Consider the following 13,543-nt stretch of genomic DNA (forward strand, 5'->3'; position numbering starts at 1 on the left):
AAATTTCAGTAATTCCCGATATCAAGTGGTAGGAGGTCATTTCCCTACGTCACTTTTCCCTCTATTGGATGCTGAGGTTGCTCGTGAATGTACCCTCACGAGCAAACTCGGTTTCCACTAGCAGAAAAAGTGACGTAAGAGATAGGCCTCCTATTGCTTGGTGAATTTATTTCAAGTACTGAAATAAAGATTAAATTCAATGTTACTTTGACATATATTTCAATAATTCGCGATACCAAATAGCAGGAGGTCCTTCCCTACGTCACTTGTTCCCCTAGTGGAAACCGAGTTTGCTCCTAAGTGCACACTGATCAACAAACTCCGCTACCGCTAGGGGAAAAAGTGGCGTAGGGAAAAGGCCTTCTACCATTTGGTTTCGAAAGTTTCTAAAATTGATCTCAAATTAACATGGATTTTAACATTTATTTCAGTACTTGAAATAAATTTACCAACTGGTATGAGGTCCTTCTCTTACATCACTTTTTCCCCTAGTGGAAGCCGAGTTTGCTCGTAGGTGTACACTGACGATGTGACAAGAAGTGCGGTTCCTTCCTCAAATTTCTCCAGTAAAATGTTCAAGAATTTTTACTAGAGAGATTTTAGGAAGGAATCGCGGTTCTATTCAAAGCTAAAGTTTGGCGGTCATACCTGTACGGTATGGGGTGCCTTCTCTGCATTGCGACCACAGTGCTGGCCTTCACATGTTCGCAAATGGACAATACTGAATACATTGGGATATTGGAGAACCGTCTCGTACCATATTTGCAAAGTTTAGGTCGGATTCCTCTTGTCTATCAAGAAGATAACACCACCACACAGAGAAGTAACGCAACCAAAGCATGGTCCAATTAGCGCCGCATCGAGTTATTGGAGTAGTGAGAGCCTGATCGCCGGGTTGTAGTTCCATACATAACGTCTGGGCGATATTGGTGCCTCGTGTATACGTAAATAATAAACAATATGAATCTTTGGAACAGCTCAAAACTGCAATTTTAGTGGCTTGGCGAAATCTTGAGCTGAATCTGCTTTAGCAATTAACTGATTCCATGAGAGCGCATAGTTTTGACATTATCATGAGGAAAGGAGGACAGTTCAACTATTAAATCAGTGTTAATATTGGTAATTATTGCTACATGTTGTTAGCTTTTCAAAAAATTTGTTTTTATGGAAGTGTTCGCAATCTTTTGTCACAGCCGAAAAACTGAAAGATTACACAAAAGAGTTTTTGGGACGCTGAATAACACGGTATTACTTGTTTCTGAAAAAAGTTTCGGATACATACTGAAACCGCAAAATTTGGGGTGTTCACCAACTTCTGTCACGCAATGTACGAAACCTTCTATTATAAGATACGACTGCAGATATCTAAAACCACGGTCGGCTCTCTGTAGACAATCTGTTTAAAATATCTTCAAAGAAAAAAATTGAGCAAATTGAAGATTTAAACATTGCCTCTTGAGGGAACTTTTGAAACCGTGTATTTCGAAAATGAATCATTTGATACCAGGCCTATGTTTATATGATGCTTTTTTTCATCTCTGTAATGAGTAGAATACAATAATAAATTTTGGCCTCCTATTGTAGGGTCACGCTGTATACCAACGACGTGACCGCATCAGAACGTTCGTACAAGTATAACCCTGTATGAACACGAGAATCAGTTTCCAAGTACCTACGCGCTCTCCCGATTCCACGTCGACCTGGACCGAACAAAAAGTAGCACTTTCATCCTCTTCCCTCTTTCGTTCACAGAGATAGATACCACGCATTCGATTACAAAAGATTGATTTATATTGTCTGCATTTGCAAACATTACACCGACGCATTAATCGCGACGAAATTCCAGAACCATTTCGAGGAAAGGAAATTTCTGTTAGATATTTAAGAATTTTTTTTATTTCTTTCGTGTACATTTGCCAACCTATTACACTGTAACAGTACGAGAATGATCTACCAATGTTGTTGTGAGTATAATCCAGTTACCAGATACGGACTCTTCTCGATTATTGTCCCGAATTCGGGTCCGCGCCGGGACAATAATCGTATAGGGAGAAATGCTTCAAACCCTCGTAAATTCGTTTGTTGCCCACAGCCCGAGCCTCGGTAACAAAAGCGGAGGGGCAACAAGGTATGCGCTTGACAGGTTCCATATTCGTCCCTCCCCAGTGGTGTGAATAACGCCGGGACAATAATAGTGTGGATCAAGCCAGATGATAATCGAGAGGAGTCTGTATAATTGTCCAACAGCTTTCTTGTGAGTTAGTTTTGCAAGATTTTTCAAATCTACCTTTATTATCCAATGGTTTTAATCTACAGGGTGTAAGAAAAATGTTAGAGTACCCAGAAATAGGAGACTCGTGAGGTGATTTGAAACAAGTTTTTCCTTAAGAGAAATGTTATTCGTGGCTTTGTTAACAAGATCTTAACAAAATACACCGACCAATCAAAGCGCGAGTCTACCGGCCGAGTTCCAGCGGTAGCTACCAATCGCAGCACGTAGCCAACGTTACCGCGGGAATTCGACCGGTAGACTCGCGCTCTGATTGGTCGGGGATTTTCGTTAATATATCACTAACAAAGTCTCGGACAACATTTTTGCAAAGGAAAAACTTGTTTCAAATCATCCCACGAGTCTCCCATTTCCTGGTTTTCGAACATTTTTGTTACACCATGTACAGCATCTAATAACATCGATCCCCGAACGATATTTTTAAAACAACAATAAACCATAATGTTGACAGATTTCACAAATGCAATTTATTTCACTTTGGAGGAACAAAAGAACAAAATCTATCATCTCATCACAGTGAAATGTAATCAATATTGTTGACTTTATAATATTAAAAGATCACGTTACGATCGTTTTCCGCGAGGTGGAAGATACATATACAGGGTGTCCCACCTAACTCTACCACCCTTAATTATTCTCTTATTTGTCACGGTACGAAAAAAATGGTTCGGGAGGAAGTTAGGGGGGGGGGGAATTAGGCTGAGATTGAAGGTCATCTTAAGGTTATATCTTCTGAAATTTCTGTAATGATAAAGATTTTTTAAATGGAATGCCCTATTTTCATTTGCCATTACAAACAGGAGATCAAAACGGATCGAACAATGTATCATACTATGAACTTGGAATAACCTTGGGCTAAAAATTTCGCACGTAACTGGTTGAGGTGGAAGTTCACAGAAAATGAATTGCATTATTTATTATTTTAGTGTATGTTCAAAGTGTTATCACTCCATAGTGTGATACATTGTTGGATACGTCTTGATCTCCTCTTCGTAATGAAAAGCAAAAAATAGAGCATTCCATTTAAACAAAAACGTTACCATTACAGAAATCTCCGAAGATATGACCTTCAAATGACCTTCAATCTCATAGCCTAATTTCCCCCTTAAAATACACTAATTTTCTTCCGAACCATTTTTTTGTACCGTGACAAATAAGAGACAAAAAAGGGTGACAGAGTTAGGAGGGACACCCTGTATATCAGAAAATATTTCGCAATGGATTGGAATTGATGAAAATCGCGTAGTCGCGGAAAGGGAACCTGATATAACGTACGAAAAAGCAAGCAGCTTAATAAAAAAGTTTGGAACAGACGCAGTTGAATAGACGGAGAACGAGGAGAAAGGAGGTGGATGGGAAAGGAATGCGTTGATATCCTCTCTGAAAACATACTTCCAGCCGGGTATTCCAATTTAATCAACTGCCGAAAAGCTTCTAATATCACGGGAATGCTTTCGTCCGTGGCTGTTGGCTAGTCGAGACGTGAAAGGCGCTATAGAAAACGTGGGCTGGATAGAATACTTGTAGTAGAAGTAAATAGGATTCGAGCTCGCACACTGTAACGAAGGAAGGAAGAAGCGACTGAGGGAAGAAACGTAGCTTTATGGTCACGCGACAGCAGAATGTGTTCCTAAGCATTAGACACCGATGAAAAAACTAATCTGTCGTTAGTCCCGCTTGGCAAAGCGTATAAAATCGTTCAAGTTGCACTAGGATATGTGTCTCAATTATGGAGGCTTAAAGCCAGTTTGCGCAATCAAGTATTTATTTAAAAATACTGCTACATAAATGTCATATTGTGAAAATTAATGTCAGTTGCTAAACCATTCCCTTTTATGAAGGAATTTTTTTTAAATACAAAAATTTAATCTTCGTAATGCATTTAATTAAGTAAAAACAGATGTTTTTGTCTATATTACGGAGCCCCTTCAGTAACTGCGAATGTATTTCGGTGCCCCCAGTTTCAAAGCCTCTCCCCGTTTCGGTGCCCACACTTTCGAAGCCTGTCCACGTTTCGGTGCCCCGTATTAAGGTATTTTGAATGTCATTTTTAACCTAGCTTTTATGAAGTAGGGCAATTTTTTTCCCTCTTTATTAGAGAGGAAACGTTTTCTACTTGGAGGTTGACTCATGTTGTTACAGATTACCTCCTATTGATTTAAAACAACCGACTCGCGCTTCACTTTTGGTTTAACGAAAGTGAGGTTATGGGGAAGACCTACACTTGGAGGCTCCTGGGGGCACCGTATTACGGACAAGACTGAAAATCACGCGGTATTACGGAATTTACTTAAAAATAAAAATTAAAAAGTTTATCAGTTTTATATATGTTAAGATACTGTTTACAATTGATTTATATGAAATAGTTCAGTATGCATTTCTTAAGGCCAAGAAATTCTATAAAATCACTGAAAGCGTAATGCACATATTTTAATAAATACTTAAACCAATATAACATTTTAAAATTGTCGTTTTTTACTTTGAATCTGATTTGTTAATAATTAAATTTAATTTAAAAAATGTTTATGCTTATTTATACATGCATTTCTTTTGAATGATGATTTTGGATTTTAAGAATGAAGCTGTTTTATCGGTTAATCGCTGTTTTGTACGCCGTCAAAACGTAGTTTAACGGTTTTTCAATTCGGCTTGCACTGTTGTGAACCGAAACACGTAGATTCTCTTTTGAGTCCAGTTGGAGCTATAAGGCGCAGGCCCGACAGTCGTGATACGCGGACAATTCTGACTTATCGCCCGCGAAATCAATATTGGGAAACTATTTCAAAATGGTGGAGCAAAACGATGTCTGATGATTCGTATGGGATGATTATACGTCGCGACTGGTTGACATAATCCAATGAAAATTCGACTTTACCTAATGCTGTAGAGGGTTGCAATGAAAAATACCGGTAGGCGTCTTGAATCATTTGACGACTTATCGTGTGGTTGTTCAAATGTGACCGTTTGTTCGTGTACTGTATGAATGTTCGCGAGGAATTCCAGTGAGGAATTCTGTCGAAAATTCGCGAGGTACTGTTTGCCGATTTTTCCGCGATATCTACAGGGTGTCCTAAAATAGCTTCGACTCCTGGAAAAGAAGGGTTTCTGGGATGATTTGAAACAACTCTTTCCTTAGCGAAAATGTTATCCGAGGCTTTGTTAACGAGATATTAACAAAAAACCTCGACCAATCAGAGCGCGAGTCTGCCGGTCGAGTTCCCGCGGTAGCGTTGGCTACCAATCGCAACGCGTAGCCCCTTCGTTCAGAAATTTTTCAAATATATAAAAAAAACATTCTTCAGTTACTAAAATCTTCTGCTATAAAAAATAAATACTTGGGACGAAATGCAATATGCAACGCGACTAAATACAAAAAATACACTACTATCCTCATTACGTGAAAGTATTACGTAAAATTATGTTAGGATTAAGTTCTTTAATTTTAATATTCTACTGTAACTAATAATCCTGTAACATCAATTGAAGGGCCGGATGCAATAAACGGACTAGCGCTCGGGAATGCGTAAAATATTTTTGCAGAAAAAACCAGCAACTTGAAGCTCGTATCTGATATATTTTAACTATAGTTATCTACACAGAATATACTCTTGCTTTTAATCAAACTCAATTTTTTTTTTTAAGAATTATGTTCATATTTTTCTATTCTTAGTTTCGCGAGGGTACACCGACGAGCAAACTTGGCTTTCGCTAAGGGAAAAAGTGACATAGAGGAAGGGCCTCCTAACACTTGGTACATTGAATTCAGTACTGAAATAAATGTTAAACTGAATGTTAATTTGGAATAAATTTCAGTAACTCCCGAGACCAAGTTGTAGGAGGCCCTTCCCCTACGCCACTAGGGGAAAAATTGATGTAGGGGAAGGACCTCCTGCGATTTGGTTTCGGGAATAATAGAAATATATGTCAAATTAACATTCGATTTATTTCAGTTTTTGGAATAAATTTATCAAGTTGTAGGAGGTCCTTCTCCGACGCCACTTTTTCCCATATCGGAAGCCGAGTTTGCTCGTGTGTACAAGTGCCTGATGGGAAGACAGGGGACTTGGCCCCCCAAGCAAAAATCCTAGTTACGCCAATGCCCACAGCTCTCATAATCCTGTGCATTTTTCTATAATTTCTCTAACTCCAAGATGCGTTCAATTTAATTGTCAACCTGCATTCACTCACATAACATACACAGCAAAATAATAAAGCTTAATTCAAAATTGATACATATTTGCTGAGTTATATCGTATTGTGCATATTTTCTCTGTCTAAAGCGTACGTTTCGTGTACTTTCTCCTCGTCGTTTCGTAGATACGAGTCGTTCAAAGTGCTTTGTTACGCCCCCCTTGGTGTCATTCTCCTATCGCGCGCACAATATGCGAATCGATGCGGCAAAGTGGAGTTGAATGATCGTGCACGACAAAATTTATAGTATATATCGGTATTTATAGCGTCTATATATTCCACTACCAGCTGCTGCTTTCCGACGCACGCACGCTTTTTCGTCGCGTCGCACTTGCATGTACCCTCGCGAGCAAACTCAGCTTCTTCCGCTGGGGGAAAAAGTGGCGTAAAAGAAACGTCTCCTTACCACTTCGTAAATTTATTTCAAGTACAGAAATACATGTTAACGCGAATATTAATTTGGCAGAAATTTCAGTAGCTCCCAAAACTAAATGGTAGGAGGCCTTTCGCCAATCTCACATTTTCCCCTAGCGGAAGCCGAGTATGCTCGTCGGTGTACCCTCGCGAGCAAACTCAGCTTCTTCCGCTAGGAGAAAAAGTAGCGTAAGAGAAAGGCCTCCTACCACTTGGTAAATTTATTTCAAGTACTGTAATGAATGTTAAATCGAACATTAATTTAACATAAATTTCAGTAATTCCCGATACCAAGAGGTAGGAGGCTCTTATACCTACTTTGCTTGCTCCCCTAGCGGAAGCCGAGGTTACTCGTGAGGGTATATACAGTAGGCGCTCGTTTATTGCGAGCTATTTTATTGCAGCATAGGAACGCCCTTCACTCAAACGTATTTCTCACAGGACGGAATACATACGGTGTCGCGTTTCACTCGTATATTTCAATACGGACAGCGAAGTGTATATAATATTGTTGTAATAAAATATTTCAATGTTTTTAGATATTTTCAGTTATAATCAACTACATTTCGTATTATGTTTAATTCATATTGAATATTAGTAGTTATGTAAGCAGATAAACTTATAATAAAGTCAGTGTTGGACATAAGAATGTTAAATATCTGTAAGATGCATAATCATAGAAATCGAAAAGCTGCAAAAAGTTAAAAATTGATGCATATGCGGTTTATAAATAAGATTAATGCATATTTAAAAAAATGTGTTATCCTAGAGTGTGATAGTGCATAACTTGTTAAAATAGTACAAAGTAAAACTGAATCTGATCGTGCATGCTTGACGTTTTCACCAAAGCGAATTCCCGTTCGCGAACGTTCGCAATTGTTTCGTGCGGCCGATGGATACCCAGCTGAAGATATGCTCTACACAACACACATTCATGTAGTTCCCTGGCACTCGCTCGGCAAAACCAGAACGAAACTACTATTTCTGTTTGTCTGGAATTTATTGCGTTTCGAGAAGTTTTTGTTAAATTAATAATTGTTATTAAAATAATTTGTTACTAGTGAATTATGAATTTTATGCATTTATACAATACACGATTGTCTAAATTGCACCATGGTAAAAATCTTAATAACGGTTCAAGAAATTTTACAGTGAAGACATAACACTACTTAATCAAAAGTATTTCAGTTAGAAGAAAATATTTTTTAATCGTTTATTTTGTCATTGTTTAAAAGAAATGCAATTTTATAATAGTAGGGCCCAATTGAAGAGTTGACAAATTTTAAAAAATGTGGATACTTGAAAATTGACCATATGAAAATTACATGAAGTTAACGCTGCGTCGAAACCCATCGACTCGACCGGCTGAGCCGTACCGGTCAACCTACATAGTACCAGACGGCTTGGCCGATCGAGCAGGTGTAATTCGATGCAGCGTTCAGTTCAATTAATTTTCATACGGCCAATTTTGAAATGTCCATATTTTCGAAGATATGTCCATAAAGAGGACAAATAGGGCTATATTCTCATTTGTTTTCAAATTTTTGAATAGTTCCCCGGTATAAAATCAGGACATTTATTTAAAACAATTGCAAAATAAATGGTTAATAAATATATTTTTTTAACTGAAATAATTTTTATTTGGTACTCTTATGTGTCCACTGTAAGTACGCCCAAAGCTTATTTTGATCAATTTGTTAGTTCAATAGTTCTGATTTATTGAAAAAAGGTTAACCCTAAATTTCAAACAGTTGTAAAGACAACAATTTAAAAAATTTTCAAAAATCCTTCGAGATGCATTTATGTATCGCTAAAGACTATATCACATCCAAATTTGAACAAAATCCGAAATGGTACTCCAAAAAGTGTCCGATTTCGCGTGGAATGACCGTTTTTTATGGGTTTTTTCCTCCCCCGAAAAGAAAGCGATTGTACATTCGCTACCCTTAACGATAAGGCAAGTTGTAGTTGTTGTTGGGAAACTAACAATATTAATTCTTTCCGGAATTTGTTTGTATATATTAGTGAGTAGTCTGTAAATAAACGTTAAGTATAGTTATAGTAGTGTGTAGATTCATTTCTCCGCGTCACCACCTCAAGGGATTTGATATATCCTGACCACAAATTGGCTCCGTTCGTTTTCCTCCCAAATAAAAAAGCGAATTTATGGAAATACGTACAATGCACTGGGTTCCCAGCTTTCCTCGCTGCCGCCGGCGCTAATATCAATAACAATGAGAACAAAAATGTAACACAGAGAAGCCCGCAGGTAAACGACGCGATGCGAGTCGGGACTGAGAAAAAGATCAAAACGATCGAAAGAATTCTTGAACGGTGCTCGAGGAATCGCAGGGAACAGTCGCCATAAGCGGCATCGTTTATTTCACGGAGGAACGCCGGACGAAAAATTTCTCGGGATGTCACTGTTTCTCTATATACCGGGTGCTCCTGATATCAAAATTCGTACATCACTTCTTATAAAGTAACCGTACATGAGAACAACTTCTTCTACGTTTAGAAAATTTTCTGATTGTTCTCTTTTAAGGGGTCATGCTCATTCAGAAATTTTCAAAAAATCGATTTTTCACTTTCTACATTTTCTTTAAGTACAACATCTCGGGAATAGTCTGTGCAAGTTTCAAGGTAATCCGATTAAAACTAACAGAGTTACAGGCGTTCAAAAATTAACATTTTATATAAGTGTAAGCTTGACTTCAAACTTTAAACGCGTTTTTCTCGAGACTACATTTTTCAAATCGGTGATCAATATTTCTCGAAAACTATTGCGTCGATTTACATGAAACCTTTTGTGCCTTATTTCAAATCAGAAAAACTTGTCCTTGAACGAAGGATTTTTTTTTCGTTCCATACTTTTTTTTTAATTGACCAAAGACGAGTGATGTTTAGGTGAAAATTGCACTTTTTCTGGAAAATGTCCGCCATTCTGTTCCTAATCAATATTTCGAAAAACCCCACGTTCAAGGACAAGATTGGTTCTTCCATTACATAAATCTTACTGAAGTTTTAATTTCAAATGAACCGTTACGAAGTTACTGTGATCACGGCAGACCACTTTTTGTGAAGATACATCCGGGAGATCGCTCACCATTTATTTACTAATAAATATTTCTAAATAAAAAAATTACCTTATTATCTAGAAACTGCAATCTTTGAAACACAAACACATTTTTTGAAAAAGGTCTATTAGTTTTTGAGAAAAAAATTCCCAAAGAACACTCTTTTTTCGGTCTCCTAACTGAGCATGACCCCTTAACATTAACTACAGTAGACTATGACTGTATTGTCATAGTCGGGGCTCTAGGGGAGCAAAATGTCAATGAATTTAGAGTCTCCTCCCCCCATGCTAAGTTCTGGTAAAGTATTTTGTCTAAGCGCAAAAACGTGGTGGGAGAGAGAATTTGTGTGCTCGAAAGTCCGTGTGAAGGGGAAGTGTCACGCATGGTAATATACAATAGTTAGTGTCCACTGTACGTTTTCTTTTTAACAATGTCACTTTTATGCTTAGAAAAAGTCTTGTCTTATTTTTTCTTATAGAATCACGTCCTGCCCAGTTTTACTACCCAACCTAAGACACCCTTATGTGGTTTTTATAATTATATGAGTTGCCTATGCGGTGCTGTAGGATAACCAACATATGTCGCTGGAAAGTCAAGGTGTCAATGAACATTTTTTCAACATACTGGTGAAACTTTTTGAATTAAAATCATGCCAAACACGACATAAATTGAAATCATTTCTAATTTATTAGGAACAATAACTCATATTTCGTCATTATCGCTGCAGATAAATTAAAAAGTTAAGTTTGCACCTTGCCCACGCAGAGTTTGGACTTTAGACCCAGCTCATTTTCGCCCAGGTGACAAACATACTGGATTCCGAGAATTCTATGCGCAAGGATTATAAAAAAAATTAAAAGGACAAATTTAAACCTCGCGTTCTCGAAATTAACGAAAGTCACCTCACGCAATATGTTAAATAAATTTTCATTAACATAGAACCAAAAATAAAAAAAGTTTCATGCCTGTATTTTTAGTTGTTTTTGCGATATGTGGGTATTTAAACCTTTATCGGCTGCCTCGACGCTCGGTCTTTCTAGCTTGTTTACTCACTGTTGAAAAAATACAAAGGTGAGCTGTCAAGATTTGAAACAAAATTTATGACGTCCGGAATTCATTGACTAATTCCAATAGCCGTTACAAAGCAGCCCCAAAGTTCCATCATTTATCAAGAAAATACTGTATACTATAAATAGGTATGTATTACAATTTTAATAGATAGTATATTGCGCCAAGAAATATATTAAAATTCAAATACAAAAATCTTAATGTTAAAAAATCACACGTTAAAGCTGATCAAAATCGATGACCTCTCTCACATGCTCACAAGTTTCTGTGCATATCTTTCTTACCCTAGTTTTTGCAAAATCAGCTCGGCCTGACTATTTACAGATTGATTTTCTAAGATGAACTTTTGGAACATTTTCCTACGCAAACTGTAGTGGAAATCATACTACAAGATGCTGTAATATCGGTGGTGAATCAACATAATTCACAAAATAAATGTGGGTGTAACTGGAAACCAATTCGCGCGATGAAATGAGTAAAATGTCAGTCCATATACAGGGTGTCCTACCTAACTTTGCAACCCTTAATTATTATCTTATTTGTCACGATAGAAAAAAATAGTTCGGGAGAAAGTTAGTGTATTTTAGGGTGGAAATTGGGCTATGAGATGGAAGGTCATCTCAAGGTCATATCTTTTGAGATTTTTCAAATGGTAAGGTTTTTTTAAAACGAATGCCTTATTTTTTTGTTTGTCATTACAAAGACGAGATCAAAACGTATCCAACAATGTATCACACTATGGGGTGGCAATACTTTGAACATACACTAAAATAATAAATAATGCAATTATCGCGTTTATTTTGTTTTTGCAATTCATTTTCTGTGAGCTTCCATCTCAATCAGTTACGTGCAAAATTTTCAGCTCAAAGTCATAGTGTGACATATTGTTGAATACTTTTTGATCTCCTTTTTGTAATGATAAACAAATAAATAAGACATTCCATTTAACAAAAACGTTACCATTTGAAAAATCTCAAACGATATGACCTTCAATATCATAGCCTAATTTCCACCCTAAAATACACTAACTTTCTCCCGAACCATTTTTTTGTATCGTGACAAATAAGAGAATAATTAAAGGTGGCAGAGTTAGGTGGGACACCCTGTATAAAAACGATGTAAGTCTACCAGCTAGACGGAAGAAAGATTTAGGGGGTATAGCAGGGATGTTAGGAACCTATTGGAATCCTTTTGATGGGTACTCACCTTCTCCTCAAGCGCCGGCCCGTTCTCCATCGCGTGCATAATGGCATCCGAAATGCGGGTGTCCAATTGTCTGACAGCCTTCTCGGCATTATGGATCGTTACGACCGTCGACCGCCACAACGAGCCTCTCGACCGTCTCCACGTAGCCGGACCATGCCAGATCCAGTTCCGATGCCGGTTCCGTCAGACAGCCTCTGCAATTACAACATTATTTTCTTCTTTCACGCTTGATCCCCTGCGTTCCGATATTACTAGCATTTTCTTATACCCAGGCTGCAAATAACTCGCAATAATTGACCTTCGATAGAGAAACTTTCACCCTCGATCATCAGATTTTATTTGTTTCCGAATAGAATTATAGAAACAGGGTGCATTGCATGTTTCAAATATAAGTTGACGAATCAATCTGAGAATGAGTGACATGAGTGATAGTGATAGAGCTTGGAATTCTTAAGCCAATGAAATTTGTTTCAACCGTATATGGTCATTAGTTTACGAGATATTTAACGTTCAGTCAAAAGAAGCCTTCGAACACTAATCGAGGATTTACTGTACTAGATACGGTGTAGACTCGTAGGCTCTGTGATCATAAAGGGGCTGCCATCTTTGAGAATAAGCCACATGCGATGCCTAACGAGCGTCCCTGGTACTAACCGTAGTCGTAATGGATTCAATTGCATGTTAATTCTTTATATAGCTCGTAGTGAAACAAAACACAGTGATCCAGTTTCTCTAAGCCAACGATGCACCGAAATGAAAAGTGACGTAGGGAAGGACCTCCTGCTATTTGGTATCGAGAATTATTGAAATATATGTCAAATTAACATTCAATTTAACATTTATTTTAGTACTTGAAATAAATTTACCAAGTGGTAGGAGTCCCTTCTCTTACGCCACTTTTTTCCATAGCGGAAGCCGAGTTTGCTGGTGAGGGTATGTCTATAGAGCGTACTTGATACGCGACTAGTTTTCTGTTTTGCTCACTGATCATTAGTGACGATCCTTCGTTGTGTAAGGTGTATTATTCGTCTAGAAAAGGATAGCAATGATAGTGTACTAGAGTGAGTGAAGCCGATAATTAACACGTGTATCCAGCGAAGTATTAGTGTTTGTTTGATTGCAGTTGGTTGATTACATATTTTCTGTTTATCCGATTGAATCGGTATGTAGCCTCTTATTGCAGTGCAAAATCAAAGTTTTCTCTTCTTTGTGCTCTACTGCCAAACACGTGAGTTTTGTTTTCTTAACATAACCCTTAAGAATCTTGAAATATGTTATCAAGGTCAATATCCTGGGT

General features: G+C 37.6%; 1 protein-coding gene across 1 annotated transcript in view; it reads right to left on the reverse strand.

The window, feature by feature from the left end:
* LOC107188160 (division abnormally delayed protein) overlaps positions 1-13,543 on the reverse strand; it is an 89,117-nt gene that overhangs the window by 19,108 nt on the left and 56,466 nt on the right. The window contains 2 exon segments of the mRNA XM_015576409.1: positions 12,247-12,337; positions 12,339-12,440. Of these exon segments, the coding sequence (XP_015431895.1) occupies positions 12,247-12,337; positions 12,339-12,440 (193 nt within the window).

This window comes from Dufourea novaeangliae, unplaced genomic scaffold, assembly GCF_001272555.1.
Source record: "Dufourea novaeangliae isolate 0120121106 unplaced genomic scaffold, ASM127255v1 scaffold130, whole genome shotgun sequence".
NCBI classification, from domain to species: Eukaryota; Metazoa; Arthropoda; class Insecta; order Hymenoptera; family Halictidae; genus Dufourea; species Dufourea novaeangliae.